Consider the following 14006-nt stretch of genomic DNA (forward strand, 5'->3'; position numbering starts at 1 on the left):
AATGATATGTGAAACAAGGTCTCCTACAAATGAAGTGGCCCTATTTTTATTTGCAGGTAATAATTATGTGTCTAAAAATGCAGAAAAAAACTATAATAATCAGAGATAAATAATCTTTGCATTTCCAGTATTGGTACTATTCTGTTTTGATCTGAGGGGCAAAATAAATTATTCTACAGTCCATCTGGAAAAATTGGCATACATAAAAGTTGCTAAAAACTGTAGAAGGTAGTATAAAACCATGTGTACAACCCAGAAACTGACTCTTCTAGGTCATACAAATGAAATACAACATAAGGATGACAGCTTAAGTTAATGGGGAAGGACTATCTGATAGTGGTAGTATAATTTATTCTAATAAATTGTTATACCCCTTAAATACAACAAGTCAGTCACTATCAAGCTTTCTTATACACGTGACCTTTGGTCTAGCAGTTCTAGCATTTTTATTTTTTGAAGTTTTTCTTGGGAATAGGAAGAGCTCCCAGCTTTCCAGGAGGGGCTGAGTTGGTGACCACAAGGCCCCTTAGTCAGAGCTAACTATAGACAGCGCAGGAATTGTTCAGCTGTTTAGAGCCACCTATGCCATGGCGCTCGGTGTCTTTAAAATGGCCAGTAGGAACTCAGGCTCTTTAACCAAGTTCCTAGGCATGTAAGGTTTAAAGGCAATGGGTTTTAGAGAAAAACTGGTTATTTTGCATTTCAAGTTCACAGATGCTGGAGTATAGTAGGGCATGGCTGCAACTCCCTGTAGTAAGTAGTGGGTAGTGTTCCATGTTGCCTGAGGAAATCTATCCTTGATCCAAAGCCCCAATTCACTGCCTGTCTTTATTTTAATTCTTGTCAATATTGCTAATTACCCAACTCTTTTTTTGTTTGTTTGTTTTTTTGTTTTTTTCCAGTACCGGGAATCGAACTCACGACTTGAGCTTGCCAGGCAGGTGCTGCGCTGCTGAGCTAAATCCCCAGCCCCATTACCCAACTCTTGCAGGCCCTCTGTTGCTGGGTGCCTTATTCATAAGCTTAACTCTTTAATTTCTCCCACTCCCCAAGAAGTAGCCCTTATTGCCTTTGGGAGGAGTGAAGATTGGATCTAACTTCAAGCTAAGAAGGGTTGGTATAGGAAACAGCAGTCCAGAGGGCTTTTTCCAGAGAGTTAATGTAAGGGGCTTGGATAGAAGTCGTGTTGGGGTTTAGTAGTTACATGTGGACTCTTCAGAGAGTCAGTCTAGTGGATCTTGATAAAAGGATTTTGCCATGTTCATTGTTGGCTCTATCTGCATGACCATTTGGAGTTTGACATAAGCAGCTTTAGCTCGAGTCATCAGTGTAAGGTGTTTCTCTAAGTCTGCATCTTTGACGGCCTGTACGCTCAGTTAATCTCAGACCTCAGTGTGACCTCCAGTGATGTTAGACAAACCGAGCTCGTGGTCATTCTCAACCAAGTCAAGGAATGAAATCGAAAACTGAAAGAGTTTTTATTGGAAATAAGAATGGCTTCTGGATTTCTAGATGATGTCCACATCGCTGACCACACCTGCCTTTCCCTCAGATGCATCTCTTCTGGAAAGGCTTCCTGATCCTTCTACCCGAGAATCAGTTGAATCTGTTGTACCTGGTGTGTGGCCCACAAACTGGGCCCTTCTGCATGCAGCATGTTAACAGGATACTCACAGAAGGTAGGAGTTAGTGCCTAGAAACTGACAGCATTCCAGCCAGGCGTGGAGGTGCACGCCTATAATCCCAGCGCTCTGGAGGCTGAGGCAGGAGCATCACCAGTTCAGCTTGGGCAACTTAACAAGTTCCAGGGCGGCCTAAACTATGTGGTGAAGCCCTGTCTCAATCAATCAGTAAACTTATACCAGTTTGATATAACTTGAATCTGATAAAAAATTGGGGTTGTAGTTTTTTTGCTGTTCTGAGGGTCAAACCTAGGGTGCTGGACCATTGAGCCCCATCCTCAGCCCTCTTAATTTTTTTCACATTTTTCATTTTATAAAAAAAATTTTATAACAAAGTAGAGAATAACAATCCACTGTGTGTGAGACACTCTTCCTAAATTCTCCAGGCTGCCCTCAAACTCCTGGTCCGCCTACCTCAGCCTCCTGAGCACCTGGGATGATAGGCCTATGCCACCATACCCAGCATGATACTATATTTTCAATTTCATTTTTCTAATCATCTCAAAATGGAATTTTTCGAAATCTCAATCTGTAAGATTTTTTTTTTTTTGTCTTTTTGAGACAGGGTCTCGCTTTGCAGTTCAGGCTAGCTTTGAGCTCACTTTGTAGCCCAGGCTGGTCTCGAATTCACAGTGATCCTCCTGCTTCAGCCTCCCGAGTGCAGGGATTACAAGCATGTGCCACCCTGCCCTGCTAGATCAGTTATTTTTAAGAAAGTGCATCTGATCACCACTGATGGTTTTAGAAACTGCACAAAGTCACAGCCAGGCCCCCATGCCCACTGAGCACAGGGGTCCTACACTGAGTCCCTAGCTGGGGCTGCAGCTCTGAAATAGCTCCGGGAGAGCATGGGACAGGGACAGCACGCAGGAGAGGTCAGGAAGGCAGAGCCCCCTTGTGTGGCCACGGCCGCTGAGGAAGCTGTACTCAACCTGACTCCACTTCCCTAGGCACTGAGGCTCTGTGGACAGCACCTACCCCTGCAGAGGCCTGGCAGAGCCTCCAGCTCCCTTCAGCCCTGGTGCAGCATCCCCTGCAGTAGATGAGGACCGTGCCCAGGCCCCATCCCTTGGGGTGCAGGTGGAGCTCGGCTGGTCCTAGGGACCCTGGGGAACAGTGTGTGTTAGCTGTAGCCTCCAGCAGCCTGCAGCTCTGTTTTGAGCAAGGCCCCATCACCACCTCACACCTGCCCTGCCTCCTGTCGCACCCTGCACTGCCTGAGTGTCCATCATCTTCCACCCCTGCATGGCCCGGCTCTTCACTGGGCTGACGCATCATTGTAGTTGTATTTCCCCTAAGTCACAAATTCTGAAACACATTTTAATAACAAAATAATACACAGCAAAGTCATATTCTTTTTAATAACAAAACCAAAGACTATAAATAAACATGTTTTGCAAAAAGTTAAAGCAGTATTACATACACAGAGAAACACCCTTGTTTCTAAGAAAACCAAACCACACACTTTAGTGAGGGCACAGTGGCGACTTCTGACTGCAAGCCTGACGCAGCACATTTTCACTTGAGATTGACCTTATCCTGTGTAAGACAGACACAAAGCTTATTAAATGTGCTGTAACCTCAACCTCCGATGTCTGTCCAGCCAGGACTCACATAACAAGATGCCCCTTTGGACCACAAGCACAGCGCTACAGCTTTGCACCATGCTCATTTTCTGGTTCTTCAGCTATTTCTGTTCCCCTTCAAGCGTCTATCTCAGCGAGCAGTGTTAATAAAGATAACAGAAGGAGCAAGGACCTGTGGATGTCCTCTGGATACCTGTATCTCATTACTGTTTCATTCCTCTTGTTTCAGTGTGAAGCTGCACTTTGACATTATATATGACATGGGGATTTAGTGTTACTCCCTGAGTGGCAATATAAGCCGTTCTTTAATAAGGTGCAGAGTGCTTAGAGGGTGAATCCTGCACAGCTCCTTCTACGGGTGGGATTGTTAGAACACGCTCTTGGAGAAGTATCCTTCAGCACAGCTGCAGAAATGTCTGCTAAAGGTGCCTTAGTGCTTACAGATGCCCTATGATATAGTTACAACAGTAATAGTTGTAGTTACTATTGTTTTTTTTTTTTTTTTTTTTTTTTTTTTTTCTGGTTTTTCTCCGGTACCAGGAACCGAACTCACGACCTTGCGCTTGCCAGGCAGGCGCTTTTGCCGCTGAGCTAAATCCCCAGCCCCTGTAGTTACTATTGTTAAACTACAAGTTACTTTTTATTACCCTTCCTCCTTATATTTTCTTTTTCAGACATTTCCCCCAAAATGGTTACAAGAGATGTTTTAAAGATTGCACCTTCATTTCCCTTTGTTGTCTTACCCATAGGACATTCCTTGATAGTTTTATTAGAAGAAAAGGACCACTAAATCTCTAAGACTTTTAAAAGGAGAAATAATCATGGCAAACATTTTACATTTTTGGTTTTGGAAACTTTTGTATAAAGAAAAAGCAACTCATGACCCCTCCTTCAAGTCTGCCATGCTTGCTACTGGATTTGCATTGTGAGGAGTATCTGTCCTAAGTCTCCTGGAACCTTGTGATCACAGCACAGCTGGAGGCTGGGAACTTGACCAGGCAATTCAGAAGGGGGCCCGGATGACAGTGTCTGCGGCCTGGGATGCCTTGGGGATGCTGTCCTTTCCCTGTGTGTCCTGAGCCAGCAGACCCGGGCGGGGGCAGCAGCAGCAGCAGCAGCGGTGGTGTTATGGAGGAAGTGGGGTTCCATGGGTCTGCAGCCACACAACATGGGTCCCAGGCCGCAGCTGCTCCCCTCGGCTGTTGCCTAAGCCTGCCAGGGATCCGTGTCAGGCAGGCAGCACCTCACCCTGCTCGCGGATCGGTGCTCTTTGGCAGAAAGGCCTACTGAAAGATGAATGACCGGGATCGGATAGTGCCATCTCCCTGGTTGAGCTGTCTCCTTATTTGTGACTGTAATAAAACACATGTGCATCTGTTAGTGATTTAAGAGACTGAACTCTGAAATATTAAATAATATCCACTGATTAGTAAGGAAGCCATGCAACTATAAGCTAATTATCACCCCCAGTTCTAATCTGATTTTTGTATTTTTCTCAGGAGACGTCATAAAGGGGTTTCCAACACGTGCAATTGGGGAACTGATCTAATACAGTAAACCATAAAATTTAATACTCTTCAATAAATCAAAAGGTAGACACATATTGATGTGGAAAATTGTTTGTAATATATTAAGTGAAATAAGCAGGCAAAGAACACCTGAATATTTTTTTTTTCAGCCAATTTCTTATTAGTACATGTTTGCATTCATCATGGGGAGCTGGTACATGTACATGTCACGTGTTTGTCCTGTGTTCTTCCCCTTCTCCCATTCCCTCCTCTCCCTTCTTCCCTAGATCCCTTTCCCGTCTGCAAGAGGTCTCCCTCCCTGTTTCTTGATGATTGCCATTCTTTCTGGAGTAAGATAGAATCTCAGTGTTGTTTTAATTTGCATTTCTTGACTGGCCAGAGGTTGAATATTTTTTCATATACTGCCCATTTGTACTTTTTCTGAGAAGTATCCATTCACTGCTCTGATCTTTACAATTTCTTTCCTTAATTTCAGAATTAGATTGCTCTTGTTTTTTAGGACCTTGAGATGGCTCATTAGACTATTTATTTGAGATTGCCCAATTATTTTAATGTGTGCATTCATAGCTATAAACTTCCCTCTAAGAGCTGCTTTCACTGTGTCCTATAGGTTTTGGCATGTTGTGCTTCCACTGTCATTTGATTCTAGGAATTTTTTAATCTCTTCCCTGACTTCGTCTGTGATCTATTGATTATTCATAATGTGCTGTTTAGTCTCCATGTGTTTGTATAATTTCTGTGGTTTATTTTGCTTTTGCTTTCTAATTTCATTCCACTATGATCCAATAGCATGCAGGGGATTATTTCAATTCTTTCATATTTATTTAAGCATATATATTTGTTTAAGCCATATATGGCCTAAGACAAAGTCTATTTTGGAAAAAGTTCTGTGGATGCTGAGAAAAATGTGTATTCCAATATTGTTGGGTGAAACACTTCTGTAGATATGTCCATTTATTCCCTGGTGCGGTTTAACTCCAATATTTGTTGTTTGTCTGGTTGACCTGATTGAGAGTGGTATGTTGAAGCCACCCACTATGACTATATTTGTATCTATCTCTCCTTTTATGTCCTGTAATTTTTGTTTTATGGAGTTTACTGTGCCAACATTCTATATGTAGTTATTTATAATTGTTATCTCTTCCTATTGAATTACTCATTTTTTCAGTATGGAATGACCATCTTCATCTCTTCTGACCATTTTTGGCTTGAAATTTGCTGTGCCTAAGAATAAGATAGATATTCTTGCTTACTTTCAGGTTCCAGTTGTATAGAGTATCATTTTCTATCTTTTCACTTTTAGTCTCTGAACTTTCTTTTGAATGAGATGTCTCTTGCAGGCAGTATAGGGTTGTATTTTGTTTTTCAATCAAATTTGACAGTATGTGTCTTTAGATTAGGGAGTTCAGGCTATTGACATTGACAGTTATTATTATAAGGTATTTTCTGAATCTTCTCATTGCATTATTGTACTAGTGCTGATTCCCTTACTTATTTATTTTTGTTGAATTGTTCTCCCAGCTAGATGTATACTTTCCTCTGGGCTCTTTGGTCCTCCTGGCCTCTCTGTTTCTGTTTAGGATTCCCTTGAGTATTTTCTGTAGGGCTGGTTTAGTGGTCATGTATTTCTTTAGGACTTTTTTGTTATGGGAAGTCTTTACTTTGTCAGTTTTGAAGGTTCATTTTGTAGGATATAGAAATCTTGGTTGACAGTTATGTTCTTCTAGGGCTTTCAAAACTTTGCTTCAATCTCTCCTGGCCTTTAAGATTTGTACTGAGAAATCCACTGTAATTCTGTGAGCTCACCTTTATGAGTAACTTGCTGCTTCTCTAACAGCTTTCAATATATTCTCCTTTTGTTGAATTTGTGGAATTTTTTGTATGATGTATTATGGAGAGGTTCTTTTCTGGTCATGGCTGTTTCGGGTTCCATATGCTTGTTGTACTTGAATATTGAGTTGTTTCCTTAGATTTGGGAAATTTTCTGCTATGATTTTAGTGAATAAATTATTTTGTACCTTTAGAGTCATCTTTTAATTTTTCCTTTTTTGTATAATTCTGATTTTTTTTTTTGAGTTATCTAACAGCTATTGGATCCAGCTTGCATGGTGACATCATTTTTAGGGTATGACTGAGTTTATGATCTACTGCATCCACTTTGTCTTTAATTTCTGACATTCTGTCTTTATATTGGCTGAATCTGCTAGTCATGCTTTCCATTGACTTTTTCATACCATGTATTTCTGCTTGCTTTTCATAATTTCTAATTCTCTACCACATGGTCATTCTTATTTTATTTTGTTTTGTCTAACTCATGTAGTTTGTTTCTTTAAACTCATGGAACATTTTATTAGTAAAATCTTTTCTCTGTTAAATAAAACGTTCAAGCTCATATCTTTTAAAGTTGCTTATGTGCTTCCTCTTTGAGTTCTTCAAACATTCTATTTGTCTTTTGCATTTTTTGCCTGTAACTTCCACTTCAGTGTCTGCAAGATCAGCTTTGGAGGGGGCTGCTTCGGAGCATCTTATTGCCTTGCTTTCTCATATGTCTATTGTTTTGGGGCTGCAGGTTGAAGATCAGTTAGGGTAAAGAAACTCTGTCCTTTTAGTTAGACTCTGTCTCCCTTGATGTGTTCTTATGTTTGGGTGTTTGCACTGCTTTTCAGTCCCCACAGCGTATTTTTTGAGGGTCTTCGAAGTGTCTGAGCTGCTTCTGGGGCTTGTGTTTACAGAGACAGCACCTCCTCTCTAAGAGCTGGAGTTAGCATTCCAAACTGTTTTGCTCTTTGTCATGTGTTGTCTTCAGTTTCTTCAGTTGCTCTGTGATTTCTACTTTTCCTGTCAATTCTTTCATGATTTCTGGAGCTGTTCTTTTTCTCTTTGCTAAGCTATTTTCCAGGTATGTAGATTCCATGTCCTGGAGAGACTGACATGCTGTTGATCCACTCTGAATTTTGTTTTTAAATATTATTTGTATGAGGAATCTATAAGTGTGTACATTTAATTTCTTTTTACTTTAATTTTTCTGTGTATGTGTTATTTAATTATAAAACAGAAAATGAGAATCATATCTAGCAAGGTTTCATATGGGAAAGTATGTCCTCCCTGAACGTCAAATACATTGGAACCCTCTCAGAATAAGTGGTATATTAATTTGCATTTCAAACTGAAAAGATGACTGAGAACAAAGGTCTCAGTATCTAGAAAGGAATATTCAACAAAATTCAGAGCTTCCTTTCTTTCTTTGAGGAGGAAGAGTGTGTTGCAGATGGAACCCAAGACCCCCTACCACTGAGCGTCGTCCCCAGACCTAAGAGTCTCCATTTTGAGGAAGTACCTATATATCAGATAATTTCACCAAAAAAAAAAACTAAGAAAAAGATGTTTTGCTTTTGAAAACATCAAGGGTTTCACAGTGCCCAGCCATGTTTGGATGTGTTTGACTGTCATCCTCAGGATCCACAGATGAAGCCTGGTCCCCAGGTGGGGTATTGGCAGGTGATTTCAGAGGTTGTTTGCTGGAGGTCCTTTGGTGATGAGGTGCTGACCCAGAAGGGATGCTGGTTTCCCAGAGTGCACACTCAAGAAAGTATGTTGAAATCTTAAGCCTGACTGGCTGATTTGCTGTCTGAATTCTGGCTTGAGAATGTGACTTGTCCATCTTGAGCGTCCTTTTCCCACCATGAGGTCCTCACCAGACCTAGGCTAGCACTGCCGCTATGCAGTTGAACCTTGCAGCAACTAGATAAACTTCTTTTCTTCATAAGCAGCCTGCCTCAGGTGTTTTGTTATAGCAATAGAAATCAACTAATATATGGTATTTATAGATTTTAGTAACCATTAGGGACAAATTCTTGCCTAGCAACTAACTTTCAAACACATCCAAAAAGTATTTGAGGTGGTAAAGAGATATAAACACTGTGCATTCCTCCTGTCAGATCACAAAAAGCAGAGCAAATCAACCACCTGGGCCTTTGAGTCGTACAAAGTGCTGCTTGCTCTGGAAAATAAGCTGAGTTCTCCTGGCAAACATTCTTCCCTAACAGTTTAAAGGCTTTCAACTGAAGGAATCTGTCTGTTTTCATCTGTGGTGCGTTCTGGCCCCAGTCCCCACTCCAGACAATGTGAACCAACCTGTACACCTTCAAGGAGGACTGGCAGGTGCTTGGGCCAGAGGCTGGGAGCTAAACACCCAGCCATTCTGTCTTTTTACAATACTGTCTCCAACCCTCTTCATGTCCCAAAAGAATGAATAGACTACTCTCCAAAGTGGTCTAACTCCCCAGAAATATGTCAGACTATCAGCATGTTATTTCTCAAGACCAGACATTTGAAGACATGACTCACCAATTTCCATCGCAATATCTTGATCCATTCATCAGCTTCTACTCCTGTCTTCGCACAGAGATAAAAAGTCCTGAATGGAAATACTAAGCTGACAAGACAAGAGAAAGAATGTAAGATGCTCCAGATGAATGGAACACTAGTTAGAGTGTCCCAAGGGAGAAACATTTAAGAAGTCTACGGGTAAGTAGTAACTTGAAGAACTGGCATATACAGTAAACTGTAGAAATGTCTAGGAAATCAAGACTCATGTTACTATAAGCAAGATTTATATTCTGTAGTGAGATTTTGGGAAGAAAAGAACCTGTACAGGAACCTCCTGTGTTCTTTATGAATATGTCTTAGGCTGAGGACAACACTTACATGTTCACTCAGCTGAACTCAACTCAGAACTTGAGCTATGTTTCAAAGACTACACAAGAAGAGAAGAAAGTTTTCTGAAAGAACTCACTTGTGTTTGCTTCCTTGAGGACAAGTGTGCCTTCTGTGGATGCAGGCAGACACTAACCGAGACAATAAAGCTCCTCAGCTATTACTTGGCACATTTCTGGCCATGGAAAGAAAATGAACTTTCCTACTGGAGTGAAGGTTCTTAGTACCATGTCACCTGATCTCTGATTACAGGTCAAAGTCATGAATGATGAGGTCAGAAACAGCTCATGTCCTGAACATTTTTCTGTGCTTACAGTTCTGATGCAAAACACTAAGTTTTTTTCCTTTCCTGAAAAAAATCCCTTAACTAAAACTCTGAAGTTCAGAAGGTTTTCTGTTATCCTAAAGCCTAAGCAGCACATTTGTTGGCCCCAGTCAATGTTGGATAGAGAAGCAGAAGTCCTGTGTTGGGGAGGTGAAACCTCGAGTTAGAGGCACAAGGGCGAGGAGCCCAAGCAGGTAGTGAAGAGAGCTGGCGTGCCCCACGCTGCAGTTTCTGCAGGGGTTGCCACCAGGAGCTCCTGGGAGACACTGTTCGCTGTCTATTAACACAGGTAAATCTCCCTTTCGTGTTAACAGAATCCCAGGCAAGAGCCATGAAGTGGCTAAGCCACTACCACTGTCCCATCCTCTTTGCTCCTGGGGACAGCACTGTCAGTCGTGGCCAGCAGGACACGGAAAATCCATAGGGGCTCCAGGAAACACTGGCTTTCCTGACAAGGAACGGGCTTGTCCAGCACCTTCCCTACGTCTTCATGCCTGTGGACACCCAGGGCCTGAGCTGGGAGAGGAGCAGCCACTTGGACCTGAGCAGCCAGGAGGGGAGATGTTGGGTGGCCCTGGCAGGGAGCCCCTGGCTCTGGGCTCCCTGTCCTGTGAGAAAGATGAAAGTCTGCAGCTCACAAGGCACCTCCATGCGAGTGTCAAGAGGATACTGTGTTGGCTGATAGAGAACTAATGCAGATTTCCTCAGGTGTAGTAATGACACCTTGTTCTACAGCTAATGCTGACATTAGGAAAGACTCAGATAGACATGATGTTCGCAACCCACTTTCACTCAATGAGAAAGCAACGGGGAGCCATAAAGACAAAATATGGCAACACACGGGAGCACCTAAGTGAGGAGTATTTGTCTTCCAACTTGTCTACACCTGATAGACTAAAGTAACACTTGGGAAATTTGTCACGGCTTTCCCAAAACACTTCACTTCTCCCAGTCAGAAGGGTTTCACAGTGTACTGATAATGTTTGAACAAAGCCCTTTCGTGCCATCTGCCAGAAATTGTAGCAATATAAATCAGCCATGATTGGAGTAAAAAACTTATAACTAAAATGGGGAGGGGCTCAGAGAGATAAAGCTCTCTGTAAATGGCGGAGTGTGTGTCCTGCTCGTGCGGTGTGCAGCCTGACTCCAGCCCCACCTTCCTGTGTCACATGCCACTGAAGCACCACTAACATGCTGGCCCTGTGCAGCAGTGAAGTCCACGTCCCTCAGATCGTGCATGTGTAGACACTAAGACATGCAGCTTTAGCCTGAGCCAAAAAAAGTAGATGGCAAGGTTTTAAAAGCATTTCTTTTACAAAGTCAACTTACCAAAAACAGTTTACCCTTTCCTGCGAATAATCAAATTGGACGGCAGAACATTCTGTGAGGTCTAGGATCCGAATTGGTTCTGGTGACTGAAAGAGGAAAAAAGCAACCTATGTCATCCTAAAAGGAACATATAAATCCATCTGTCATCTGTGCCCCGACAAGTCTTCCACTATGTGAAACTGTCACTCTTCCATCAGTTGGAGGCCTGGAACTGGAAAAGCTTAGTAAGGGAGGTCACAACTGCAGCTGTGGGAATCAGCCTTCAGGACACCGAGCACTGGGACATTGCCTTCATCAGGTCACATGGGATGGAGGTGGACGTAACACATGGGAAGGTGTCCTTTTCTCTTACCTATTCCAGCTTTTACCTTCTCAGAGATTTTGTATAAGGAAAGTGATAAGAAATAAAATACTTTATGTTGGCATAGTAAAACAGGCATGGGTGATAGATATATTTTTAAGAAAGGGGGGAATTGCTACAGAAAGATAGTTAATACATTATGGTAAAAGAAAATGAATTCCCCTAAACAGAAGGAATTAGGAGTCCTGGAGAGGTGCAGTTTAGTGAGCTTCAGGGAGATACATCTCATTTTAGAAAATGAATTCTGCTCATATTAAGAATTAGAAACTCATATCTCCAGTAATATATTGTTTCAAGGGGACATAAGGAAAGTCCAATTTTAAAGGCAGATGTGGCCTGTAAGAAAATGTGATATGTATACACAATGGAGTACTACTCAGCCATAAAGAGCGATAAACTTGAGTCATTTGTAGGAAAATGGATGCAGCTTGAGACCTCAATGTTAAGTGAAATAAATCAGATACAGAAGGTTAAATATTGCATGATTTCTATGAGAACTCCAAAGTATGAATAAAGAGCAAAATAAAATATAGGTAACAGGAAACAGGGAGATCAATCATTTATAAATGGGGAGGCGACCGAGAGATGGAGGGAGGGGGATGGGCAAGAGAAGGGAGAGAAAAAGAACTGAGATGTGTTATGTATACACACCAACCCGCTCATTATGTACTGCAAACATATGCTAATAAAAAATTTTAAATTTTTTTTTAAAAAACAGATGCTCCTTTCATCTAGAGAGCTGATTTTAAGGTGAAAATGCAGAATCACATTCCTCACCATCTGATCTTTGAAGTATTTCAGTTCGTTTCTGTGCAGAGTGAACCATCTTGTTTTCCAGGTCTGAGAAAAAAACATTAAAACACACAGGTTATGAATACAAGAACACAGTATTTGAACGAGGTGATTTGTTTTGGAAGTATGTAAAAGATTAGACAAAATAAGTCAGAAAATATTTCTTTTCAAATTTCAAGATATGTACAAAATTTAAAATGATTCCATACATTAAGTTTATAATGGTAACAGAAATACTGTTAATTAGCTCATTTAAACAAATAAAAAGATACAGTCTATCATAAAAATTCAAGATGATTTATAACAAATTACTATAATTTCTACTTTGCTAGCTCTATAATAAAAATAGACGTCACTTCTGAGCACCTACTGGGAGCTACAAACTCTACTTGGAAATATGTTTTTATATATTTATTTATATACATTCTTGGAAGTACATTTATTGTTTATTTATATTTACATTTACGTTATAGCTGGTCCTCACATAACAATACCAAATATTACTTTTGTCTTACAAATACATCCAAGCACACTGTCTTCTAACCCTTGCCAGAGACCCCACGGTGCATGGCACAAACAGTTGCCTGTGTCACCTTCTCGGTGCCAGCAGAGCCTGATCTACCCTGGGGCAGTGTACCAGTGTGAGGGGTGTTGGGGATCTGAGCTCAAATCCGCTGTGAAAGTGAGTGCTGCCTGCCCTGGGAGCACCCAGTGTGGTGGGAACTGGGATACCTGATCTAGCTGGGACTCAAGGGTGGCGAGCACACTGGCCCAGGCACAGCAAGGCATGGACAGCTGGGAGGTGTCACAGCCGCGGAGATGGAGCCCCGGGGACAGCTGGGGAGAGGGGTGGCTGAACACACTCGGCTTGCAAAATCCCACAGCATGTTTTCCTCAGGATATTATAGCTTCATCTTATTAGCATCAAGGATGTTCCCAGCTGACCTGTAAGCAAACCTTTTACACAATCCTGACCTCTTTGTTTAAAAGGGAAAAAGCACAGCACAGACGGCTCTCAGGCAGACTCGCTGCCCTGGGCTTCAGCCTTCCCTAACTGCACACATGTTCTTACTGCTGCCAGCGCCTGCAGAGCTCTGCCCAAGATTCAGTCACACTGCTTTCCCGGGTTCTGACGAAGCATCATAAAAGCGACTCTTGAAATAAACACATTTTCTGAGTGGGTCGAAATGAGTTGGCAGCAAGGCTTTTAACAAAAACACCGTCCACTGGAGAACAAAGAACTGCTTCTCCGGCTGTGGAGAAATGCTCACTGCTCACCTTGACCAGGCCGCCCTGCTTGGTGAGGTAGCCCTCCTTGGTGCCCAGCTGCAAGAGAAAGAAGCCCCGTGAGTCCAGCAGAGTCACAGCACAACACCTGCCTGCCTGCTCTCATCCTACTTTAAAAGGGACAGCAAGGGGGCCTCAACTTTTCCAGGGTCGGCTCTGTTCTTCACCTGGCCCTGTCCATGGGTCCTCGGCTGTCCTTCTGCACTGATGGCCTTGACCAAAGGGCTCCCTGCTGACCACAGCGAGCGGCCTACAGACAGTGGACCATGCCACCCTTCTAAGTCTGTGTTTGTGAAAGTTCTGTGTGTGAGCGGCAGCTGGACAGATGCAGCCATGTCACAAATGTCCAGGCCAACACATCTCAGCCGCCTGTCCACAGCCCTGCATCCTCGACCCAAC

General features: G+C 42.4%; 1 protein-coding gene and 1 long non-coding RNA gene across 3 annotated transcripts in view; one reads left to right on the plus strand and one right to left on the minus strand.

Moving 5' to 3' along the window:
- Positions 1–924: 924 nt before the first annotated feature.
- On the plus strand, positions 925–4869 carry LOC106146814. The gene is made up of 2 exons (XR_001231398.1): positions 925–1679; positions 4768–4869. It is a non-coding gene; the product is annotated as an uncharacterized LOC106146814 (long non-coding RNA).
- Positions 3805–14006, minus strand: part of Dapp1 (dual adaptor of phosphotyrosine and 3-phosphoinositides) — a 42215-nt gene continuing 32013 nt past the window's right edge. For both annotated transcript variants that reach the window (XM_013505383.1, XM_005406268.2), the window contains 5 exons: positions 13599–13646; positions 12306–12368; positions 11168–11253; positions 9145–9232; positions 3805–4620 (listed from right to left, as the gene is read on the minus strand). In XM_013505383.1, the coding sequence (XP_013360837.1) occupies positions 4552–4620; positions 9145–9232; positions 11168–11253; positions 12306–12368; positions 13599–13646 (354 nt within the window). In that variant the 3' untranslated portion in view covers positions 3805–4551. The remainder of the gene's footprint in view (positions 4621–9144; positions 9233–11167; positions 11254–12305; positions 12369–13598; positions 13647–14006) is intronic.

This window comes from Chinchilla lanigera, unplaced genomic scaffold (genome assembly GCF_000276665.1).
Source record: "Chinchilla lanigera isolate Chin_1 unplaced genomic scaffold, ChiLan1.0 scaffold00095, whole genome shotgun sequence".
Lineage (NCBI taxonomy): Eukaryota > Metazoa > Chordata > Mammalia > Rodentia > Chinchillidae > Chinchilla > Chinchilla lanigera.